The 26774-nt window shown below is 43.4% G+C and overlaps 1 protein-coding gene across 1 annotated transcript in view; it reads right to left on the reverse strand.

The window, feature by feature from the left end:
• Positions 1 to 26774, reverse strand: part of RIOX2 (ribosomal oxygenase 2) — a 231024-nt gene that overhangs the window by 88266 nt on the left and 115984 nt on the right. Inside the window, exons 7-8 of the mRNA XM_053706047.1 lie at positions 2061 to 2232; positions 934 to 1022 (exon numbers count right to left, since the gene is read on the reverse strand). Of these exons, the coding sequence (XP_053562022.1) occupies positions 934 to 1022; positions 2061 to 2232 (261 nt within the window). The remainder of the gene's footprint in view (positions 1 to 933; positions 1023 to 2060; positions 2233 to 26774) is intronic.

A 26774-nucleotide genomic window follows, 5' to 3' on the forward strand; every position in this document is an offset into this window, starting at 1 on the left:
TGAAAGGCTAACCTATTATACTTAAGACTGTTTTCTTAATGTTTGTCCTCATAATAAGAGAAAAACCTCTGTAAAAACGAGGTAGTAAGAAATGTTTAATTTCCTCTTACTTTTTCCTGTTTATGTTTGTGAAACCTTATGTTTATGTGAAGCAAGCGAAGTAAAATGCATAAGCTGTACTGTGCAATGTGGACCTCAATAAAAATTTCATTGGAAAAAGAAAAAGAATTCGGAAAATACACTGCACAACTTTAATATTAATGGACTTTCCAATAGTCTCCTATTACCAAATTTGCTTAGTTCCATGTTATTCTTTGTTGAAGCGATACCTAGGTAGGTGCCTGGAGCATTACATGGCAGGAAATAGTGCTGCCATCTAGTGTTCTTAATGGGTAACATTCTTGTAAAACTGTTTTCATATAGTGTTCTAGACACGTGCACGCTCCTGACCTTAAGTCGCTGCTTTTCAACAAAAGATACCAATAGAGCAAAGAAAATTTTAATCATGAAAGAAAAATTGTGGGTTTTATGGCTCTTTAGGGATACAGAGAAAGTTTTTCTTTGTTGTATTTCAAAGATGGTATTTCAAATATATATATATATATACAGTATATTTTAACTTAAATGTAATTTTTTTCTTTTCAGTTTGCGGAGGCAGGTTTCTGTCCACCAACACCGATAGCACACTGACTCTGCCCCAGCTTTGGGGATCACAGTGTAAGCACAATAGAGAGAGGGTGTTGCGTCATCAGGTTCACCAATACAGTTGTGAGGTTTGTCAGACAAAAAGCATTAATACAACAGTTGTATACAAACGTGTTTCCTGCATTTTTGGATAAAAATCTATTGGTTAATCTTTATAATGAGAAACAAAATGTAACCTGCTTAATATTCCTACGCATAGGAGTCTGCGCATATTTACACAATACTCACATCTGAATCTGCAACATGTTGCACCGACAGTGTTGTGTAATCCTTGTACTTCAGTTTGATTGTACTGTTAAGCTTAGGCAGCACTCCTCCTTAAAAGGACCAAGCATGGAAAATATTAGCAACAGACAATTTACATATAGTAGTTTTATATAACAAGAATTATAATTGTGAAGACAGAAACATAACATAAAAGTCCCTACACATTATACTATGTACTGAGAGATACAAACCTACTGATTAACATAAGGTAATTAAACTAGGAAGAATAAACACAGCAAAGCAAACTGAGCAAAGCCTTAGGAATAGTACTTTGCTATGTCCGCCCAAGAACAGCAATGCATTACTGGGTGCTAGCTGAACATGTCTGGTGAGCCAATGAATAGAGACAAATGTATTTCTCCGCTAGCTAGCTCCCTCCCTCCCAGTAGTGTAGGATATGTACAAATTGTTTTCAACAAAGGACACCAAGATAAAGTAGTATAAAAGTGATAATAGAAGTGTGTCTTAAAAGTAAATGGATATTAAACAACATTTAATTCCCTGTAAAATATTGAATTCGAGAAATAAAAAATAAAAAAACGATGAACTTTCATTGTTTATTTTGCCAGCAGGAATTTAATGTTTAAAGCAATAAGGGGCAGTAAAGTCAAAATGAAACTTTCATGATTCAGATAGTGCATGCAAATTTAAACAACTTTCCAATTTACTTCTATTCTTAAACTTGCTTTGTTCTCTTAATTTCTCTTTAATTTGTTGAATAGTAGGTTCAAGAGCAGCAATGCACTGTTGGGAGCGCTGAAAACATCAAAACGGATAACAGAAGTAACGTAAGGTAAGAACATCGTATACATCACTGAGTAAGAGTCACACAATCAGTAAGAATTGGACACCTGTAGGGCACCATGACGATATGTGGTATATACCAACCACACTGCTGCCTTACAGTAGTCAGAAAACAAGGCTTTATCTTCTGCTGTTCAAAAACAGACTGTGCCTTAAATCCTAAAGGAGCCTTTTTACCTTTTTCAACAGCCTAATTAAATCGGTTGTCTTTTTATTCTTCTCTTTCAATACAAAATGGGAAATCTACGCACAAAACAGAATCATATCTTGTTTGTGTAACAAACCTGTTGCATCTTCTTTGTGCCCAGCATCAGCATTCATATAAGGTGGTAATCTGTTTCCCATGAAGTCTCGCACCATTTCAAATGGCCTAATGTCCTTTTTTGTCTGTAGCCTTTTTACTAGATCCGTTAGAAGCGAACTTATCTTCTCTGCACAATCAGATGGGTCTGTTTGCTGTAATGTTAGCGCCAAAACAGGTTAGAATTAGGCTGTCAAATAGAGAATAACTACATCTAGCCTGTCCACTTTTTAATTAGTAAATCAACTCACACAAAGCCAAGATGACAATTCACTTTATGTAAAGAGAACAGGAGTGAGATTGTTCTCTTGTATTAGTGCTTAGGGAGAATTATACACATCTGCAGCGAATAATAGTACGATATATCTCATTCTAAGGCTGACGCCACAAAAAACAAAATTTATGTTTACCTGATAAATGTATTTCTTCGAGATGTGGTGAGTCTATGGGTTAATCTTAATTACTGTTGGGAATACCACTCCTCGCCAGCAGGAGGCAAAGAGCACCACAGTAAAAACTACCCATAAACCTCAGACATTCGACCGAAAGTAAATGGAGAAAGGAAAGTAACACAAGGTGCGGAGGTGACTGAGGTTTAGTCAAAAACCTAAAACAATTACCCAAAAAACAAAGGGTGGATCCGTGGACTCACCACATCTCAAAGAAATACATTTATCAGGTAAGCATTAATTTTGTTTTCTTCTAAAGATGTGGTGAGTCCACGTGTTCATCTTAATTACTGTTGGGAAGCAATACCCAAGCTAGAGTACACAGATGAATAGGGAGGGATAACAAACCAGCATGCCTAAACAGAAGGCACCCCCTCTTGAAGAACCTTTCTCCCAAAAGCTGCCTCAGCTGAGGCAAAAGTATCAAATCTTTAACATTTTGAAAAAGTATGCAAAGACGACCAAGTTGCAGCTTTGCAAATCTGCTCCATGGAGGCTTTATTTTTGAAAGCCCAAGAAGAGGCTATGGCTATGGTGGAATGAGCCTTAATCTTCTCTAGAGGCTGTTTCCCAGAGGATTCATAAGCCCTGCGGATCACACTCCTTAACCAAAGAGCTAGAGTAGAGGCAGACGCTCTCTGACCTCTATACTTCCCAGAAAAATGAACAAATAAAGCTGAAGACTTCCGAAAGTCTTCAGTCGCTTCCAAGTAAAACTTAAGAGCGCAAACCACATCCAGATTATGCAAGCGCTCCTTGTCTGAAGACGACTTCGGACACAGGGAAGGAACAACAATTTCCTGATTAATATTCTTAGTAGATACAACCTTGGGAAGGAATCCCAACTTAGTACGAAGAACAACCTTAACAGCATGAAAAATTAGATAAGGAGAATCAAACTGTAAAGCGAAGAGTTCAGATACTCTCTGAGCAGAAGAAATAGCCAACAAGAACAAAACTTTCCAAGACAAAAAGTTAATGCCAAAGGAATGCATTGGCTCAACGGACGCCGTTGTAAAACCTTAAGCAGAAGATTAAGGCTCCAAGGAGGCGCAATCACCTTAAACACCGGCCTAATTCTGACTAAGGCCTGACAAAAAGACTGAACGTCTGGCACATCTGCAAAACGTTTGTGTAAAAGGACTGATAAGGCCGAAATTTGACCATTCAGGATACTAACAGACAAGCCTTTATCCAGACCCTCCTGAAGAAAGGATAATATTCTTTGGATCCTAACCTTACTCCAAGAATATCCCTTAGCTTCACACCAAAAAGATATTTCCTCCATATCTTATGGTAAATCTTCTAGTGACCGGCTTACGGGTCTGAATTAGTGTCTCAATCACTGACTCTGAAAAACCTCGCTTAGATAGAATCAAGCGTTCAATCTCCAAGCAGTCAGCTTCAGAGAAACGAGATTTGGATGAAGAAAAGGCCCCTGAAGAAGAAGGTCCTTCCTCAGGGAAAGCTTCCATGGAGGTAGAGTTGACAGCTCCACTAGATCTGCATCCCAGATTCTCAGAGGCCAAGCTGGGGCGATTAGAATCACTGATGCTTGTTCCTGGCTTATGCAGGCAATCACGCGAAACAGGAGGACAAACGGAGGAAAAAGATAAGCCAACTGGAAGTCCCACGGAACTACCAGGGCATCTATTAGAAAGGCCAGAGGATCCCTTGACCTGGAACGATACCTTGGAAGCTTTGCATTTTGGCGGGACGCCATAAGATCCAACTCCAGCATCCACCCTCTGGATACCAGTTTGGAGAACACTTCCGAATGGGGTTCCAATTCCCCTGGATGGAAAGTCTGCTTGCTTAGAAAATCCGCTTCCCAGTTGTCTACTCCCAGGATGTGGATGGCTGACAGACAACAACAGCGGTCTTCCGCCCACTGAATGATCCGAGACACCTCCCTCATCGCTAGGGAACTTCGTGTTCCCCCCTGATGGTGATGTACGCTACTGATGTTATGTTTTCTGATTGAAATCTGATAAACTGGTTTCGAGACCAACTGAGGCCAAGCTAAAAGCGCATTGTAAATTGCTCTCAACTCCAGAATGTTGATCGGTAGTTTGGACTCCTCCTGAGTCCAAAGACCCTGAGCTTTGAGGGATTTCCAGACTGCCCCCCAGCCCACCAGGCTGGCGTCTGTAGTTACTATCACCCAAGATGGTCTCTGAAAGCAAGTGCCCCGGGACAGTTGCTCCTGAGAAAGCCACCAATGAAGAGGATCCAGATAATCTCCATTCCACTGATAGAGCATGCATAACTGTAAAGCTCTCAGATGAAAACGAGCAAATGGCACGATGTTCATGGCTGCCACCATCAGTCCAATACTTCCATACACTGAGCAACTGAAGGACGAAGTGTCTCCTGAAGGACTCGACAAGCCGATAGGAGCTTGACTGTTCTGGTCTCCGTCAGGAATATCTTTATCAGAACAGAGTCTATAATCGTCCCTAAGAACACAACACTTGTTGCTGGAACCATAGAACTCTTTTCCACATTTACCTTCCACCCGTGGAACCGGAGGAAGGAGGGTAACATCTCCGTGTGAGATGCCACCTTTGGAAAGGAGGGAGCCAGAATTAGAATGTCGTCCAAATAGGAGGGCCACTGCTATCCCCCTTGACCGGACCACCGCTAGAAGGGCCCCTAGAACCTTTGAGAACATTTTGGGATCTGTGGCCAGGCTGAAAGGCAAGGCCACAAACTGAAAGTGAAGATCCAGAAATGCAAATCTCAGAAACTTGTGATGATCCCTGTAGATGGGAACATGTAAGTAAGCGCCCTTAAAATCTATGGTCGTCATATACTGACCCGCTTGGATAAAAGGAAGAATTGTCCGAATGGTTTCCATCTTGAACGATGGAACCTTGAGGAATTTGTTTAGACATTTTAAGTCTAGAATCAGGCAGAAGGTTCCCTCTTTTTTGGGAACCACGAACAGGTTTGAATAAAAACCAAGACCCTGTTCCAACATTGGAACCGGAAAAAAGATGTCTTCGATACACCTCAAGAACGCCTCTCTCTTTATCTGGTCTGCAGATAAACTGGAAAGGTGAAACCTACCCCTGGGGTGACAACCCTTGAATTCTAACCTGTAGCTCTGAGACACAATTTTCACCGCCCATGGGTCTGGAACGTCCCTTAACAAGACTTGAGCGAACTGAGAGAGTCTGCCTCCCACTAGATCCAGGCCTGGATTGGGGGCAACACCTTCATGCAGACTTCGAGTCTGTAGCAGGCTTTTTGGCCTGCTTACTCTTACTCCAGGACTGAGTCGGTTTCCAGGCTGGCTTGTTATTATCTTGCTTGGACGAAGATGAGGAGGACTTTCCTCTAAAGTTGCGAAAGGAACGAAAATTACAAATAAGTTCTTCCCCTTGTAAGGAAGAGCCATCCGTTTAGCCTTAGATGAAACATCAGCTGACCAAGACTTCAACCATAAAGCCTGTCTGGCCAAAACAGCAAAAGCCTTAACACCAAATCTAAGGACCTGGAGAACCGCATAAGCAATATAGGAATTGGCAAACCTGAGAGCTGAGATTCTGTCCTGAATCTCGTCATGAGGCGTTTCCTCCTGTAGAGAATCTGTTAATGCCTCAAACCAGTATGAGGCAGCACTAGTCACGTAGCAATACAGACCACTGGTTGTCATTGGAGACCAATATGTGCATAGATCTTCTTAAGATAAGCCCCCATCTTTTTATCCATAGGATCCTTGAAGGCACAACTATCCTCAATAGGTATAGTCACTATAATGGCTATAGTGGAAATGGCACCCTCTACCTTGGGTACCAAAGACCAAACCTCCGTAATGGTAGAATCTACTGGAAACATTTTCTTTAACACTGGAGACGGATTAAAAACCACTCCTGGTTTCTCCCACTCTTGCGCTATGATTACCTTAGCCCCATCTGGGACCGGAAAAAACTTCAGAAGAGGAAGGAACATCAAAGAGACTATTAAGTTTATTGGACTTCTTAGGCATTACTACTGCCTGAGAATCAGAATCTTCCAAAGTAGCTAAAACCTTCCTTAGTAACACCCGGAGGTGTTCTAGCTTAAACCTGAAGGAAGAACCTTCACTATCAGAGAAGGGCATTATACTGTCTGAATCTGAAATATCACCCTCTGAGCGAGAATTCTCCTCATGCTCCGATCTTAAAGGAACCTGAGGGTCAGCGTTAGAAACAGAATCCCTAGATTCTGAAACCTTAGATTTCCTCTTGCGCTTCCCTGAAAATCTGGGAAACTCGGCTAAGGCTGCAGATATCGCTGAGGACACCTGTGCAGCAATATCTGCCTTTAAAAATGCTCCACTGGGAGTTAAAGGGACACTGAACCCAATTTTTTTCTTTTGTGATTCTGACAGAGCATGCAATTTTAAGCAACTTTTTAATTTGCTCCTATTATCAATTTTTCTTTGTTCACTTGCTATCTTTATTTGAAAAAGAAGGCATTGAAATGAGTGGAATTCATATCAGACATGACTGGTATTATCTTCTATTCAAACTCTCTAGCGTTTAATATACAACAAGAATTAAACAATTCAAAAGAATAAGTCTTTAATAAACACTTTTAATAAAATGACCTCAGAAAAAACAGAATTTATGTTTACCTGATAAATTACTTTCTCCAACGGTGTGTCCGGTCCACGGCGTCATCCTTACTTGTGGGATATTCTCTTCCCCAACAGGAAATGGCAAAGAGCCCAGCAAAGCTGGTCACATGATCCCTCCTAGGCTCCGCCTACCCCAGTCATTCGACCGACGTTAAGGAGGAATATTTGCATAGGAGAAACCATATGTTACCGTGGTGACTGTAGTTAAAGAAAATAAATTATCAGACCTGATTAAAAAAAAAAAACCAGGGCGGGCCGTGGACCGGACACACCGTTGGAGAAAGTAATTTATCAGGTAAACATAAATTCTGTTTTCTCCAACATAGGTGTGTCCGGTCCACGGCGTCATCCTTACTTGTGGGAACCAATACCAAAGCTTTAGGACACGGATGAAGGGAGGGAGCAAATCAGGTCACCTAACTGGAAGGCACCACGGCTTGCAAAACCTTTCTCCCAAAAATAGCCTCAGAAGAAGCAAAAGTATCAAATTTGTAAAATTTAGAAAAAGTGTGCAGTGAAGACCAAGTCGCTGCCTTACATATCTGATCAACAGAAGCCTCGTTCTTGAAGGCCCATGTGGAAGCCACAGCCCTAGTGGAGTGAGCTGTGATTCTTTCAGGAGGCTGCCGTCCGGCAGTCTCATAAGCCAATCGGATAATGCTTTTAATCCAGAAGGAGAGAGAGGTAGAAGTTGCTTTTTGACCTCTCCGTTTACCAGAATAAACAACAAACAAAGACAAAGTTTGTCTGAAATCCTTAGTAGCTGCTAAGTAAAATTTGAGAGCACGAACTACATCCAAGTTGTGCAACAAACGTTCCTTCTTTGAAACTGGCACAACTATCTCCTGGTTAATGTTTTTGTTAGAAACAACTTTTGGAAGAAAACCAGGTTTAGTACGCAAAACCACCTTATCTGCATGGAACACCAGATAAGGAGAAGAACACTGCAGAGCAGATAATTCTGAAACTCTTCTAGCAGAAGAAATTGCAACCAAAAACAAAACTTTCCAAGATAATAACTTAATATCAACGGAATGTAAGGGTTCAAACGGAACCCCCTGAAGAACTGAAAGAACTAGGTTGAGACTCCAAGGAGGAGTCAAAATTTTGTAAACAGGCTTGATTCTAACCAGAGCCTGAACAAAGGCTAGAACATCTGGCACAGCTGCCAGCTTTTTGTGAAGTAACACAGACAAGGCAGAAATCTGTCCCATCAAGGAACTTGCAGATAATCCTTTTTCCAATCCTTCTCGAAGGAAGGATAGACTCTTAGGAATCTTAACCTTGTCCCAAGGGAATCCTGCAGATTCACACCAACAGATATACCAAATTATGTGGTAATTTTTCTGGTTACAGGCTTTCAGGCCTGAACAAGAGTATTAATAACAGAATCTGAGAACCCTCGCTTTGATAAGATCAAGCGTTCAATCTCCAAGCAGTCAGCTGGAGTGGGTCGAACGGACCTAGAACAAGAAGGTCTCTCAAAGGTAGCTTCCATGGTGGAGCCGATGACATATTCACCAGATCTGCATACCAAGTCCTGCGTGGCCACGCAGGAGCTATCAAAATCACCGACGCCCTCTCCTGATTGATCCTGGCTACCAGCCTGGGGATGAGAGGAAACGGCGGGAACACATAAGCTAGTTTGAAGGTCCAAGGTGCTACTAGTGCATCCACTAGAGCCGCCTTGGGATCCCTGGATCTGTACCCGTAGTAAGGAACTCTGAAGTTCAGACGAGAGGCCATCAGATCCATGTCTGGAATGCCCCACGGTTGAGTGACTTGGGCAAAGATTTCCGGATGGAGTTCCCACTCCCCCGGATGCAATGTCTGACGACTCAGAAAATCCGCTTCCCAATTTTCCACTCCTGGGATGTGGATAGCAGACAGGTGGCAGGAGTGAGACTCCGCCCATAGAATGATTTTGGTCACTTCTTCCATCGCTAGGGAACTCCTTGTTCCCCCCTGATGGTTGATGTATGAACTTGGCCCTCGCTAGCTGAGGCCAAGCTTTGAGAGCATTGAATATCGCTCTCAGTTCCAGAATATTTATCGGTAGAAGAGATTCTACCCGAGACCAAAGACCCTGAGCTTTCAGGGATCCCCAGACCGCGCCCCAGCCCATCAGACTGGCGTCGGTCGTGACAATGACCCACTCTGGTCTGCGGAAGGTCATCCCTTGTGACAGGTTGTCCAGGGACAGCCACCAACGGAATGAGTCTCTGGTCCTCTGATTTGCTTGTATCTTCGGAGACAAGTCTGAATAGTCCCCATTCCACTGACTGAGCATGAACAGTTGTAATGGTCTTAGATGAATGCGCACAAAAGGAACTATGTCCATTGCCGCTACCATCAAACCTATCACTTCCATGCACTGCGCTATGGAAGGAAGAGGAACGGAATGAAGTATCCGACAAGAGTCTAGAAGTTTTGTTTTTCTGGCTTCTGTCCGAAAAATCCTCATTTCTAAGGAGTCTATTATAGTTCCCAAGAAGGGAACCCTCGTTGACGGAGATAGAGAACTCTTTTCCACGTTCACTTTCCATCCGTGAGATCTGAGAAAGGCCAGGACAATGTCCGTGTGAGCCTTTACTTGAGGAAGGGACGACGCTCGAATCAGAATGTCGTCCAAGTAAGGTACTACAGCAATGCCCCTTGGTCTTAGCACCGCCAGAAGGGACCCTAGTACCTATGAGAAAATCCTAGGAGCAGTGGCTAATCCGAAAGAAAATGCCACGAACTGGAAATGCTTGTCCAGGAATGCAAACCTTAGGAACCGATGATGTTCCTTGTGGATAGGAATATGTAGATACGCATCCTTGAAATCCACCTTGGTCATGAATTGACCTTCCTGGATGGAAGGAAGAAGTGTTCGAATGGTTTCCATCTTGAACGATGGAACCTTGAGAAACTTGTTCAAGATCTTGAGATCTAAGATTGGTCTGAACGTTCCCTCTTTTTTGGGAACTATGAACAGATTGGAGTAGAACCCCATCCCTTGTTCTCCTAATGGAACAGGATGAATCACTCCCATTTTTAGCAGGTCTTCTACCCAATGTAAGAATGCCTGTCTTCTTATGTGGTCTGAAGACAACTGAGACCTGTGGAACCTCCCCCTTGGAGGAAGCCCCTTGAACTCCAGAGAATAACCTTGGGAGACTATTTCTAGCGCCCAAGGATCCAGAACATCTCTTTCCCAAGCCTGAGCGAAGAGAGAGAGTCTGCCCCCCACCAGATCCGGTCCCGGATCGGGGGCCCGCATTTCATGCTGTCTTGGTAGCAGTGGCAGGTTTCCTGGCCTGCTTTCCTTTGCTCCAGCCTGGCATAGGTCTCCAGGCTGGATTGGCTTGAGAAGTATTACCTTCCTGCTTAGAGGACGTAGCCCTTGGGGCTGATCCGTTTCTGCGAAAGGGACGAAACTTAGGTTTATTTTTGGTCTTGAAAAGACCTATCCTGAGGAAGGGCGTGGCCCTTGCCCCCAGTGATATCAGAGATAATCTCTTTCAAGTCAGGGCCAAAGAGTGTTTTCCCCTTGAAAGGAATGTCAAGCAATTTGTTCTTGGAAGACGCATCCGCTGCCCAAGATTTTAACCAAAGCGCTCTGCGCCACAATAGCAAACCCAGAATTTTTTCGCCGCTAACCTAGCCAATTGCAAGGTGGCGTCTAGGGTGAAAGAATTAGCCAATTTAAGAGCACGAATTCTGTCCATAATCTCCTCATAAGAAGAAGAATTACTAATAATCGCCTTTCCTAGCTCATCAAACTAGAAACACGCGGCTGCAGTGACAGGGACAATGCATGCAATTGGTTGTAGAAGGGAACCTTGCTGAACAAACATCTTTAGCAGACCTTCTAATTTTTTATCCATAGGATCTTGGAAAGCACAACTATCTTCTATGGGTATAGTGGCGCGCTTGTGTAGAGTAGAAACCGCCCCCTCGACCTTGGGGACTGTCTGCCATCAGTCCTTTCTGGGGTCGACTATAGGAAAACAATTTTATAAATATGGGGGGAGGTACTAAAGGTATACCGGGCCTGTCCCATTCTTTACTAACAATGTACGCCACCCGCTTGGATATAGGAAAAGCTTCGGGGGGCCCCGGGGCCTCTAAGAACTTTTCCATTTTACATAGTGGTTCTGGAATGACCAGATAATCACAATCATCCAAATTGGATAACACCTCCTTAAGCAGAGCGCGGAGATGTTCCAACTTAAATTTAAAAGTAATCACATCAGGTTCAGCTTGTTGAGAAATGTTTCCTGAATCTGAAATTTCTCCCTCAGACAAAACCTCCCTGGCCCCCTCAGACTGGTGTAGGGGCCCTTCAGAAACCATATCATCAGCGTTCTCATGCTCTACAGAATTTTCTAAAACAGAGCAGTCGCGCTTTCGCTGATAAGTGGGCATATTGGCTAAAATGTTTTTGATAGAATTATCCATTACAGCCGTTAAATGTTGCATAGTAAGGAGTATTGGCGCACTAGATGTACTAGGGGCCTCCTGTATGGGCAAGACTGGTGTAGACGAAGGAGGGGATGATGCAGTACCATGCTTACTCCCCTCACTTGAGGAATCATCTTGGGCATCATTTTTACTAAAAAAATTTTTATGACATAAAATACATATAGTTAAATGAGAAGGAACCTTGGTTTCCCCACAGTCAGAACACAATCTATCTGGTAGTTCAGACATGTTAAACAGGCATAAACTTGATAACAAAGCACAAAAAACGTTTTAAAATAAAACCGTTACTGTCACTTTAAATTTTAAACTAAACACACTTTATTATTGCAATTGCGAAAAAGTATGAAGGAATTGTTCAAAATTCACCAAAATTTCACCACAGTGTCTTAAAGCCTTAAAAGTATTGCACACCAAATTTGGAAGCTTTAACCCTTAAAATAACGGAACCGGAGCCGTTTTTATATTTAACCCCTTTACAGTCCCTGGAATCTGCTTTGCTGAGACCCAACCAAGCCCAAAGGGGAATACGATACCAAATGATGCCTTCAGAAAGACTTTTCTATGTATCAGAGCTCCACACACATGCAGCTGCATGCCATGCTGTCCTCAAAAACAAGTGCGCCATACCGGCGCGAAAATGAGGCTCTGACTATGATTAGGGAAAGCCCCTAAAGAATAAGGTGTCTAAAACAGTGCCTGCCGATATAATCATATCAAAATACCCAGAATAAATGATTCCTCAAGGCTAAATATGTGTTAATAATGAATCGATTTAGCCCAGAAAAAGTCTACAGTCTTAATAAGCCCTTGTGAAGCCCTTATTTACTATCTTAATAAACATGGCTTACCGGATCCCATAGGGAAAATGACAGCTTCCAGCATTACATCGTCTTGTTAGAATGTGTCATACCTCAAGCAGTAAGAGACTGCACACTGTTCCCCCAACTGAAGTTAATTGCTCTCAACAGTCCTGTGTGGAACAGCCATGGATTTTAGTTACGGTGCTAAAATCATTTTCCTCATACAAACAGAAATCTTCATCTCTTTTCTGTTTCTGAGTAAATAGTACATACCAGCACTATTTTAAAATAACAAACTCTTGATTGAATAATAAAAACTACAGTTAAACACTAAAAAACTCTAAGCCATCTACGTGGAGATGTTGCCTGTACAACGGCAAAGAGAATGACTGGGGTAGGCGGAGCCTAGGAGGGATCATGTGACCAGCTTTGCTGGGCTCTTTGCCATTTCCTGTTGGGGAAGAGAATATCCCACAAGTAAGGATGACGCCGTGGACCGGACACACCTATGTTGGAGAAAAACCTCCCTCTGCACCTCAGTATACCGAGGTGCTCTTACCACCACTTGAAGCGGATCAACCCTGCAACGTATCACTTGCGCTCTTAAAGTGCTCCTTACTACGCAGTAAGAATTCACACAGAGCCGAAATGCGCAGGCCCAATGACGTCACAGACGTCAGAAGGCGCGAAAACGCTCTTGTGGTCTGAACAAGGAGGTGGGCGTGGTTAAAACCTGCCCGCAAACTGAAGCAGATAACAAACCGTTTAATAATAAACAGTGCAGCTAAAAAACACACTATTTAAAAAAAAAAAATTAGCCTCGAGTCTCGCATGTCTCTATAACCTGTGCCTGCGAGCATGTCAAGTAATAACACCCATCCCATGAGTGCATTATCCGTCCCTTACATTAAATAAAACAGGTATTCTGAAGTGCCCCTCTCCCCATAGGAAGGAAAACAGCACTTACCTGCTCTGCTGTCTGACATGACGACAGCTCCTAATATGAAAGGACATAGCACTGGTAGGTCTGCACGATTAATTGCATGATGCGATTAATTGAGATTTTAAAATCGCCACAATTTCAAATCGCGGGAGTATGCTTTTTTTTTATATAAAAACGTGTTCTGTTTGTGATCTCAGTAGCAGCCGATCAATCTATGTCTAAAAGCAGAGCACATGCAGGAGAGTGAAGAGGAGGGAAAGTCCCTTACAGGGATGTCTGCAGTCTGAAACTTAGGGTATGTACTATGGCTGCACGATTAATCGTATGATGTGATTAATCACGATTTTAAATTGTGGCAGTATGCAATTTTTTTTATTACAAAAAAAATCCTCAATGCAGTACAGTCAGCCACATGGGAGAATTTTTTTTAATCAAAAAAATCGCATACTCCCGCGATTTAAAATCACGGCGATTTAAAATCATGATTAATTGCATCATGCAATTAATCGTGTAGCCCTAAATAGCAGTAAAAAAGGAAATTTATGCTTAACTGATAAATTAATTTCTTTTACGATATACCAAGTCCACGGGTTTCATCCTTTACTTGTGGGATATATTCCTCCTGCTAACAGGAAGTAGCAAAGAGCACCACAGCAGAGCTGCTATATAGCTCCTCCCTTAACTCCTCCCCCAGTCATTCGACCAAAGGTATAGGAAGAGAAAGGGAAAGAACTAACAAGGTGCAGAGGTGACTAAAGTTTATAAAAAACAGAATTTATGCTTACCTGATAAATTACTTTCTCCAACGGTGTGTCCGGTCCACGGCGTCATCCTTACTTGTGGGAAATATCTCTTCCCCAACAGGAAATGGCAAAGAGTCCCAGCAAAAGCTGTCCATATAGTCCCTCCTAGGCTCCGCCCACCCCAGTCATTCGACCGACGGACAGGAGGAAAAAACAGGAGAAACTATAGGGTGCCGTGGTGACTGTAGTTAGAGAAAATAACTGATTAAAAAACCAGGGCGGGCCGTGGACCGGACACACCGTTGGAGAAAGTAATTTATCAGGTAAGCATAAATTCTGTTTTCTCCAACATTGGTGTGTCCGGTCCATGGCGTCATCCTTACTTGTGGGAACCAATACCAAAGCTTTAGGACACGGATGAAGGGAGGGAGCAAATCAGGTTACCTAAACAGAAGGCACCACGGCTTGCAAAACCTTTCTCCCAAAAATAGCCTCCGAAGAAGCAAAAGTATCAAAGTTGTAAAATTTGGCAAAAGTGTGCAGTGAAGACCAAGTCGCTGCCTTACATATCTGATCAACAGAAGCCTCGTTCTTGAAGGCCCATGTGGAAGCCACAGCCCTAGTAGAGTGAGCCGTGATTCTTTCAGGAGGCTGCCGTCCGGCAGTCTCGTAAGCCAATCGGATGATGCTTTTAAGCCAAAAGGAAAGAGAGGTAGAAGTCGCTTTTTGACCTCTCCTTTTACCAGAATAGACGACAAACAGAGAAGATGTTTGTCTGAACTCTTTTGTAGCTTCTAAATAGAATTTTAGAGCACGGACTACATCTAAATTGTGTAACAAACGTTCCTTCTTTGAAACTGGATTCGGACACAAAGAAGGTACAACTATCTCCTGGTTAATATTTTTGTTGGAAACAACCTTTGGAAGAAAACCAGGCTTAGTACGCAAAACAACCTTATCTGAATGGAACACCAGATAGGACGGAGTACACTGCAGAGCAGATAACTCAGAAACTCTTCTAGCAGAAGAAATAGCAACCAAAAACAAAACTTTCCAAGATAACAACTTAATATCTATGGAATGTAAAGGTTCAAACGGAACCCCTTGGAGAACTGAAAGAACTAGATTTAGACTCCAGGGAGGAGTCAAAGGTCTGTAAACAGGCTTGATCCTAACCAGAGCCTGAACAAATGCTTGAACATCTGGCACAGCTGCCAGTCGTTTGTGTAACAAGACAGATAAAGCAGAAATCTGTCCCTTTAGAGAACTCGCTGATAATCCCTTATCCAAACCTTCCTGAAGAAAGGAAAGGATCCTAGGAATTTTGATCTTACTCCATGAGAATCCCTTGGATTCACACCAACAGATATATCTTTTCCATATCTTATGGTAAATTTTTCTAGTTACAGGTTTTCTGGCTTGTACCAGAGTATCTATTACAGAATCTGAAAACCCACGCTTAGATAAAATCAAGCGTTCAATTTCCAAGCCGTCAGCTGGAGGGAAACTAGATTTGGATGTTCGAATGGACCTTGTACTAGAAGATCCTGTCTCAACGGTAGCTTCCATGGTGGAGCCGATGACATATTCACCAGGTCTGCATACCAGGTCCTGCGTGGCTACGCAGGAGCTATCAAGATCACCGAGGCCCTCTCCTGCTTGATCCTGGCTACCAGCCTGGGAATGAGAGGAAACGGTGGAAACACATAAGCTAGGTTGAAGGCCCAAGGCGCTACTAATGCATCCACTAGAGTCGCCTTGGGATCCCTGGATCTGGACCCGTAGCAAGGAACCTTGAAGTTCTGACGAGACGCCATCAGATCCATGTCTGGAATGCCCGATAATTGAGTCAACTGGGCAAATATCTCCGGGTGGAGTTCCCACTCCCCCGGATGGAATGTCTGACGACTCAGATAATCCGCCTCCCAGTTTTCCACTCCTGGGATGTGGATCGCAGATAGGTGGCAGGAGTGATCCTCCGCCCATTTTATGATTTTGGTCACTTCTCTCATCGCCAGGGAACTCCTTGTTCCCCCCTGATGGTTGATGTAAGCAACAGTCGTCATGTTGTCTGATTGGAATCTTATGAATCTGGCCTTTGCTAGTTGAGGCCAAGCCCTGAGAGTATTGAATATCGCTCTCAGTTCCAGAATGTTTATCGGGAGAAGAGACTCTTCCCGAGACCATAGCCCCTGAGCTTTCAGGGAGTCCCAGACCGCGCCCCAGCCCACTAAACTGGAGTCGGTCGTGACGATGACCCACTCTGGTCTGCGGAAGCTCATTCCCTGGGACAGGTGGTCCAGGGTTAGCCACCAACGGAGTGAGTCTCTGGTCTTCTGATCTACTTGAATCACTGGAGACAAGTCTGTATAGTCCCCATTCCACTGTTTCAGCATGCACAGTTGTAATGGTCTTAGATGAATTCGCGCAAAAGGAACTATGTCCATTGCTGCAACCATCAATCCTACCACTTCCATGCACTGAGCTACGGAAGGACGAGGAATAGAATGAAGAACTTGACAAGCGTTTAGAAGTTTTGACTTTCTGACTTCTGTCAGAAAAATCCTCATTTCTAAAGAATCTATTATTGTCCCCAAGAAAGGAACTCTTGTCGACGGAGACAGGGAACTTTTTTCTATGTTCACCTTCCATCCGTGAGATCTGAGAAAGGCCAGAACGATGTCTGTGTGAGCCTTTGCCTTTGAAAGAGACGACGCTTGTATTAGAATGTCGTCCAAGTAAGGTACTACTGCAATGCCCCTTGGTCTTAGAACCGCTAGAAGGGACCCGAGTACCTTTGTGAAAATCCTTGGAGCAGTGGCTAATCCGAATGGGAGGGCCACAAACTGGTAGTGTTTGTCCAGAAAGGCGAACCTTAGGAACTGAGGATGATCCTTGTGGATAGGAATATGTAGATACGCATCCTTTAGATCCACGGTAGTCATAAATTGACCTTCCTGGATTGTAGGTAGAATCGTTCGAATGGTTTCCATTTTGAACGATGGTACTCTGAGAAATTTGTTTAGGATCTTTAAATCCAGAATTGGTCTGAAAGTTCCCTCTTTTTTGGGAACTACAAACAGATTTGAGTAAAATCCCATCCCCTGTTCCGCCTTTGGAACTGGGTGTATCACTCCCATTTTTAACAGGTCTTTTACACAATGTAAGAATGCCTGTCTCTTTATTTGGTTTGAGGATAAGTGAGACATGTGGAACCTTCCCCTTGGGGGTAGTTCCTTGAATTCCAGAAGATAACCCTGAGAGACTATTTCTAGTGTCCAGGGATCCTGAACATCTCTTGCCCAAGCCTGAGCAAAGAGAGAGAGTCTGCCCCCTACTAGATCCGGTCCCGGATCGGGGGCTACTCCTTCATGCTGTTTTGTTAGTAGCAGCAGGCTTCTTGGCCTGCTTACCCTTGTTCCAGCCTTGCATCGGTTTCCAGGCTGGCTTGGTTTGTGAAGCATTACCCTCTTGTTTAGAGGATGCAGAATTAGAGGCCGGTCCATTCCTGAAATTGCGAAAGGAACGAAAATTAGACTTATTCTTGGCTTTGAAAGGCCTATCTTGTGGGAGGGCGTGGCCCTTTCCCCCAGTGATGTCTGAGATAATCTCTTTCAATTCTGGCCCAAAGAGAGTTTTACCTTTGAAGGGGATATTAAGCAAGTGTGTGAACTCTGTCCATAACCTCCTCATACGGAGTTTCTCTACTGAGCGACTTTTCTAGTTCCTCGAACCAGAACCACGCTGCTGTAGTGACAGGAACAATGCACGAAATGGGTTGCAGGAGGTAACCTTGCTGTACAAAAATCTTTTTAAGCAAACCCTCCAATTTTTTATCCATGGGATCTTTGAAAGCACAATTATCCTCGATAGGGATAGTAGTACGCTTATTTAGAGTAGAAACTGCCCCCTCGACCTTAGGGACTGTCTGCCATAAGTCCTTTCTGGGGTCGACCATAGGAAATAATTTCTTAAATATAGGAGGGGGAACAAAAGGTATGCCGGGCTTCTCCCACTCCTTATTCACTATGTCCGCCACCCGCTTGGGTATAGGAAAAGCGTCGGGGTGCACCGGAACCTCTAGGAACTTGTCCATCTTGCATAATTTTTCTGGAATGACTAGGTTGTCACAATCATCCAGAGTAGATAACACCTCCTTAAGCAGTGCGCGGAGATGCTCTAATTTAAATTTAAATGTCACAACATCAGGTTCAGCCTGTTGAGAAATTTTTCCTGAATCTGAAATTTCCCCATCTGACAAAACCTCCCTCATGGCCCCTTCAGATTGGTGTGAGGGTATGACAGAGCAATTATCATCAGCGCCCTCTTGCTCTTCAGTGTTTAAAACAGAGCAATCACGCTTTCTCTGATATGAAGGCATTTTGGATAAAATATTTGCTATGGAGTTATCCATTACTGCCGTCAATTGTTGCATAGTAATAAGCATTGGCGCGCTAGAAGTACTAGGGGCCTCCTGCGTGGGCAAAACTGGTGTAGACACAGAAGGAGATGATGTAGAGCTATGTCTACTCCCTTCATCTGATGAATCATCTTGGGCAACCTTACTATCTGTGGCAGTACTGTCCTTACTTTGTTTGGACGCTATGGCACAATTATCACACAATTTTGAAGGGGGGGACACATTGATCTTCAAACATATAGAACATAGCTTATCTGAAGGTGCAGACATGTTAAACAGGCTTAAACTTGTCAATAAAGTACAAAAAAAGGTTTTAAAACAAAACCGTTACTGTCTCTTTAAATTTTAAACAGTGCACACTATATTACTGAATATGTGAAAAAGTATGAAGGAATTGTTTCACCACAGTGTCTTAAAGCATTAAAAGTATTGCACACCAATTTTCAGAGCATTAACCCTTAAAATAAAGAAACCGGAGCCTGTTACAGTTTTAACCCCTCTACAGTCCCAGCTACAGCCTTTGCTGCGACTTTACCAAACCCAGGGGGGATACGATACCAAAAGAAGCCTTCTAGGAACTTTTCCAACCACTTTCAGATCCACACACATGCATCTGCATGTCTTGCTCCCAAAAGTAACTGCGCAGTAATGGCGCGAAAATGAGGCTCAGCCTACAACTGGGAAGACCCTTCCTGACTGGAAAGGTGTCTAACTCAGTGCCTGACGTTAAAAAACGTTCCCCAAGCTTATAAGTGTGAATTTCAAACATAAATATGTATAAAATGCTCAAATAAAGCAATCGATCTAGCCCATAAAAGTGTCTACCAGTTTTACAGCCCATATTAAGCCCTTTATTCTGTTTGAGACTAAGAAACATGGCTTACCGGTCCCCATGAGGGGAAAATGACAGCCTTCCAGCATTACACAGTATTGTTAGAAATATGGCTAGTCATACCTTAAGCAGAAAAGTCTGCTAACTGTTTCCCCCAACTGAAGTTACTTCATCTGAACAGTCCTATGTGGAAACAGCAAACGATTTTAGTTACTGCTGCTAAAATCATCTTCCTCTCACAAACAGAACTCTTCATCTTTTTCTGTTTCAGAGTAAATAGTACATACCACTATTTTAAAATAACAAACTCTTGATAGTAGAATAAAAAACTACAACTAAACACCACATACTCTTAACCATCTCCGTGGAGATGTTGCCTGTGCAACGGCAAAGAGAATGACTGGGGTGGGCGGAGCCTAGGAGGGACTATATGGAGAGCTTTTGCTGGGACTCTTTGCCATTTCCTGTTGGGGAAGAGATATTTCCCACAAGTAAGGATGACGCCGTGGACCGGACACACCAATGTTGGAGAAAATAAATCCTGTCTCAAAATGACAGGGTGGGCTGTGGACTCGGTATATCGTAAAAGAAATTAATTTATCAGGTAAGCATACATTTCCTTTTCTTTTACAAGATATACCGAGTCCACGGGTTTCCTCCTTTACTTGTGGGATACCAATACCAAAGCTTTAGGACACGGATGAAAGGGAGGGACAAGACAGGAACCTAAATGGAAGGCACCACTGCTTGAAGCACCTTTCTCCCAAAAATAGCCTCAGAAGAAGCAAAAGTATCAAATTTGGAAAATTTGGAAAAAAGTATGAAGGGAGGACCAAGTCACAGCCTTACAAATCTGTTCAACAGAAGCATCGTTTTTAAAAGCCCAAGTGGAAGCCACAGCTCTAGTGGAATGAGCCGTAATCTTTTCAGGGGGCTGCTGTCCAGCAGTCTCATATGCCAGGCTGATGATGCTTCTCAGCCAAAAAGAAAGAGAGGTAGCCGTAGCTTTTTGACCCCTACGCTTCCCAGAATAAACAACAAACAGGGAAGATGTTTTACGGAAATCCTTGGTCGCTTGTAAATTTTAATTTTAAAGAGCGAACCACATCCAAATTATGTAACAAACGTTTCTTCTTAGAGGAAGGATTAGGACACAAGGAAGGAACCACAATTTCCTGATTAATATTCTTATTTGAAACAACCTTAGGAAGGAATCCAGGTTTAGTACGCAAAACCACCTTATCAGAATGGAATATAAGATAAGGGGAATCACTTTGTAATGCAGAAAGCTCAGAAACTCTTTGAGCCGAAGAAATAGCTACTAAATACAAAACTTTCCAAGATAACAGTTTAATATCTATGGAATGCATGGGTTCAAATGGAACCCCTTGAAGAACATTAAGAACTAAATTCAAGCTCCATGGTGGAGCAATTGTTTTAAATACAGGCTTGATTCTGATTAAAGCCTGAACATCTGGGACATCTGCCAGACGCTTGTGAAGCAAAAACATAATTTATGCTTACCTGATAAATTCCTTTCTTCTGTAGTGTGATCAGTCCACGGGTCATCATTACTTCTGGGATATTACTCCTCCCCAACAGGAAGTGCAAGAGGATTCACCCAGCAGAGCTGCATATAGCTCCTCCCCTCTACGTCACTCCCAGTCATTCGACCAAGGACCAACGAGAAAGGAAAAGCCAAGGGTGAAGTGGTGACTGGAGTATAAATTAAAAAATATTTACCTGCCTTAAAAACAGGGCGGGCCGTGGACTGATCACACTACAGAAGAAAGGAATTTATCAGGTAAGCATAAATTATGTTTTCTTCCGTTAAGTGTGATCAGTCCACGGGTCATCATTACTTCTGGGATACCAATACCAAAGCAAAAGTACACGGATGACGGGAGGGATAGGCAGGCTCTTTATACAGAAGGAACCACTGCCTGAAGAACCTTTCTCCCAAAAATAGCCTCCGATGAAGCAAAAGTGTCAAATTTGTAAAATTTGGAAAAAGTATGAAGCGAAGACCAAGTTGCAGCCTTGCAAATCTGCTCAACAGAGGCCTCATTCTTGAAGGCCCAAGTGGAAGCCACAGCTCTAGTAGAATGAGCTGTAATTCTTTCAGGAGGCTGCTGTCCAGCAGTCTCATAAGCTAAACGAATTATGCTACGAAGCCAAAAAGAAAGAGAGGTAGCAGAAGCTTTTTGACCTCTCCTCTGCCCAGAGTAAACGACAAACAGAGAAGACGTTTGTCGAAATTCCTTAGTTGCCTGTAAGTAAAATTTTAGAGCACGGACTACATCCAGGTTGTGCAGTAGACGTTCCTTCTTCGAAGAAGGATTTGGGCACAAAGAAGGAACAACAATCTCTTGATTGATATTCCTGTTAGTAACTACCTTAGGTAAGAACCCAGGTTTAGTACGCAGAACTACCTTATCCGAATGAAAAATCAAATAAGGAGAATCACAATCTAAGGCTGATAATTCAGAGACTCTTCGAGCCGAGGAAAACAGAATTTATGTTTACCTGATAAATTACTTTCTCCAACGGTGTGTCCGGTCCACGGCGTCATCCTTACTTGTGGGATATTCTCTTCCCCAACAGGAAATGGCAAAGAGCCCAGCAAAGCTGGTCACATGATCCCTCCTAGGCTCCGCCTACCCCAGTCATTCGACCGACGTTAAGGAGGAATATTTGCATAGGAGAAACCATATGATACCGTGGTGACTGTAGTTAAAGAAAATAAATTATCAGACCTGATTAAAAAACCAGGGCGGGCCGTGGGCCCGACACACCGTTGGAGAAAGTAATTTATCAGGTAAACATAAATTCTGTTTTCTCCAACATAGGTGTGTCCGGTCCACGGCGTCATCCTTACTTGTGGGAACCAATACCAAAGCTTTAGGACACGGATGAAGGGAGGGAGCAAATCAGGTCACCTAAATGGAAGGCACCACGGCTTGCAAAACCTTTCTCCCAAAAATAGCCTCAGAAGAAGCAAAAGTATCAAACTTGTAAAATTTGGTAAAAGTGTGCAGTGAAGACCAAGTCGCTGCCCTACATATCTGATCAACAGAAGCCTCGTTCTTGAAGGCCCATGTGGAAGCCACAGCCCTAGTGGAATGAGCTGTGATTCTTTCAGGAGGCTGCCGTCCGGCAGTCACATAAGCCAATCTGATGATGCTTTTAATCCAAAAAGAGAGAGAGGTAGAAGTTGCTTTTTGACCTCTCCTTTTACCAGAATAAACAACAAACAAGGAAGATGTTTGTCTAAAATCCTTTGTAGCATCTAAATAGAATTTTAGAGCGCGAACAACATCCAAATTGTGCAACAAACGTTCCTTCTTCGAAACTGGTTTCAGACACAAAGAAGGCACGACTATCTCCTGGTTAATGTTTTTGTTAGAAACAACTTTTGGAAGAAAACCAGGTTTAGTACGTAAAACCACCTTATCTGCATGGAACACCAGATAAGGAGGAGAACACTGCAGAGCAGATAATTCTGAAACTCTTCTAGCAGAAGAAATTGCAACCAAAAACAAAACTTTCCAAGATAATAACTTAATATCAATGGAATGTAAGGGTTCAAACGGAACCCCCTGAAGAACTGAAAGAACTAAGTTGAGACTCCAAGGAGGAGTCAAAGGTTTGTAAACAGGCTTGATTCTAACCAGAGCCTGAACAAAGGCTTGAACATCTGGCACAGCTGCCAGCTTTTTGTGAAGTAACACAGACAAGGCAGAAATCTGTCCCTTCAAGGAACTTGCAGATAATCCTTTCTCCAATCCTTCTTGAAGAAAGGATAGAATCTTAGGAATCTTTACCTTGTCCCAAGGGAATCCTTTAGATTCACACCAACAGATATATTTTTTCCATATTTTGTGGTAAATTTTTCTAGTTACAGGCTTTCTGGCCTGAACAAGAGTATCAATAACAGAATCTGAGAACCCTCGTTTTGATAAGATCAAGCGTTCAATCTCCAAGCAGTCAGCTGGAGTGAGACCAGATTCGGATGTTCGAACGGACCTTGAACAAGAAGGTCTCGTCTCAAAGGTAGCTTCCATGGTGGAGCCGATGACATATTCACCAGATCTGCATACCAAGTCCTGCGTGGCCACGCAGGAGCTATCAAGATCACCGACGCCCTCTCCTGATTGATCCTGGCTACCAGCCTGGGGATGAGAGGAAACGGCGGGAATACATAAGCTAGTTTGAAGGTCCAAGGTGCTACTAGTGCATCTACTAGAGTCGCCTTGGGATCCCTGGATCTGGACCCGTAGCAAGGAACCTTGAAGTTCTGACGAGAGGCCATCAGATCCATGTCTGGAATGCCCCACAGTTGAGTAATTTGGGCAAAGATTTCCGGATGGAGTTCCCACTCCCCCGGATGTAATGTCTGACGACTCAGAAAATCCACTTCCCAATTTTCCACTCCTGGGATGTGGATTGCAGACAGGTGGCAGGAGTGAGTCTCCGCCCATTGAATGATTTTGGTCACTTCTTCCATCGCCAGGGAACTCCTTGTTCCCCCCTGATGGTTGATGTACGCAACAGTCGTCATGTTGTCTGATTGAAACCGTATGAACTTGGCCTTTGCTAGCTGAGGCCAAGCCTTGAGAGCATTGAATATCGCTCTCAGTTCCAGAATATTTATCGGTAGAAGAGATTCTTCCCGAGACCAAAGACCCTGAGCTTTCAGGGGTCCCCAGACCGCGCCCCAGCCCATCAGACTGGCATCGGTCGTGACAATGACCCACTCTGGTCTGCGGAAGGTCATCCCTTGTGACAGGTTGTCCAGGGACAGCCACCAACGGAGTGAGTCTCTGGTCCTCTGATTTACTTGTATCTTCGGAGACAAGTCTGTATAGTCCCCATTCCACTGACTGAGCATGCACAGTTGTAATGGTCTTAGATGAATGCGCGCAAAAGGAACTATGTCCATTGCCGCTACCATCAAACCTATTACTTCCATGCACTGCGCTATGGAAGGAAGAGGAACGGAATGAAGTGTTTGACAAGAGTTTAGAAGTTTTGTTTTTCTGGCCTCTGTCAGAAAAATCCTCATTTCTAAGGAGTCTATTATTGTTCCCAAGAAGGGAACCCTTGTCGACGGAGATAGAGAACTCTTTTCCACGTTCACTTTCCATCCGTGAGATCTGAGAAAGGCCAGGACTATGTCCGTGTGAGCCTTTGCTTGAGGAAGGGACGACGCTTGAATCAGAATGTCGTCCAAGTAAGGAACTACTGCAATGCCCCTTGGTCTTAGTACCGCTAGAAGGGACCCTAGTACCTTTGTGAAAATCCTTGGAGCAGTGGCTAATCCGAAAGGAAGCGCCACGAACTGGTAATGCTTGTCCAGGAATGCGAACCTTAGGAACCGATGATGTTCCTTGTGGATAGGAATATGTAGATACACATCCTTTAAATCCACCGTGGTCATGAATTGACCTTCCTGGATGGAAGGAAGAATTGTTCGAATGGTTTCCATTTTGAACGATGGAACCTTGAGAAACTTGTTTAAGATCTAAGATTGGTCTGAACGTTCCCTCTTTTTTGGGAACTATGAACAGATTGGAGTAGAACCCCATCCCTTGTTCTCCTAATGGAACAGGATGAATCACTCCCATTTTTAACAGGTCTTCTACACAATGTAAGAATGCCTGTCTCTTTATGTGGTCTGAAGACAATTGAGACCTGTGGAACCTCCCCCTTGGGGGAAGCCCCTTGAATTCCAGAAGATAACCTTGGGAGACTATTTCTAGTGCCCAAGGATCCAGAACATCTCTTGCCCAAGCCTGAGCGAAGAGAGAGAGTCTGCCCCCCACCAGATCCGGTCCCGGATCGGGGGCCAACATTTCATGCTGTCTTGGTAGCAGTGGCAGGTTTCTTGGCCTGCTTTCCCTTGTTCCAGCCTTGCATTGGTCTCCAGGCTGGCTTGGCTTGAGAAGTATTACCCTCTTGCTTAGAGGACGTAGCACTTGGGGCTGGTCCGTTTCTACGAAAGGGACGAAAATTAGGTTTATTTTTGGCCTTGAAAGACCTATCCTGAGGAAGGGCGTGGCCCTTACCCCCAGTGATATCAGAGATAATCTCTTTCAAGTCAGGGCCAAACAGCGTTTTCCCCTTGAAAGGAATGTTAAGTAGTTTGTTCTTGGAAGACGCATCCGCTGACCAACATTTCAACCAAAGCGCTCTGCGCGCCACAATAGCAAACCCAGAATTTTTCGCCGCTAACCTCGCCAATTGCAAAGTGGCGTCTAGGGTGAAAGAATTAGCCAATTTGAGAGCACGGATTCTGTCCATAATCTCCTCATAAGGAGGAGAATCACTATCGATCGCCTTTACTAGCTCATCGAACCAGAAACACGCGGCTGTAGTGACAGGGACAATGCATGAAATTGGTTGTAGAAGGTAACCTTGCTGAACAAACATCTTTTTAAGCAAACCTTCTAATTTTTTATCCATAGGATCTTTGAAAGCACAACTATCTTCTATGGGTATAGTGGTGCGTTTGTTTAAAGTAGAAACCGCTCCCTCGACCTTGGGGACTGTCTGCCATAAGTCCTTTCTGGGGTCGACCATAGGAAACAATTTTTTAAATATGGGGGGAGGGACGAAAGGTATACCGGGCCTTTCCCATTCTTTATTTACAATGTCCGCCACCCGCTTGGGTATAGGAAAAGCTTCTGGGAGCCCCGGGACCTCTAGGAACTTGTCCATTTTACATAGTTTCTCTGGGATGATCAAATTCTCACAATCATCCAGAGTGGATAATACCTCCTTAAGCAGAGCGCGGAGATGTTCCAACTTAAATTTAAATGTAATCACATCGGGTTCAGCTTGTTGAGAAATTTTCCCTGAATCTGAAATTTCTCCCTCAGACAAAACCTCCCTGGCCCCCTCAGACTGGTGTAGGGGCATTTCAGAACCATTATCATCAGCGTCCTCATGCTCTTCAGTATCTAAAACAGAGCAGTCGCGCTTACGCTGATAAGTGGGCATTTTGGCTAAAATGTTTTTGATAGAATTATCCATTACAGCCGTTAATTGTTGCATAGTAAGGAGTATTGGCGCGCTAGATGTACTAGGGGCCTCCTGAGTGGGCAAGACTGGTGTAGACGAAGGAGGGAATGATGCAGTACCATGCTTACTCCCCTCACTTGAGGAATCATCTTGGGCATCATTTTCAGTGTCACATAAATCACATCTATTTAAATGAAAAGGAACCTTGGCTTCCCCACATTCAGAACACAGTCTATCTGGTAGTTCAGACATGTTAAACAGGCATAAACTTGATAACAAAGTACAAAAAACGTTTTAAAATAAAACCGTTACTGTCACTTTAAATTTTAAACTGAACACACTTTATTACTGCAATTGCGAAAAAGTATGAAGGAATTGTTCAAAATTCACCAA

This window comes from Bombina bombina, chromosome 3 (genome assembly GCF_027579735.1).
Source record: "Bombina bombina isolate aBomBom1 chromosome 3, aBomBom1.pri, whole genome shotgun sequence".
Classification (NCBI taxonomy): domain Eukaryota; kingdom Metazoa; phylum Chordata; class Amphibia; order Anura; family Bombinatoridae; genus Bombina; species Bombina bombina.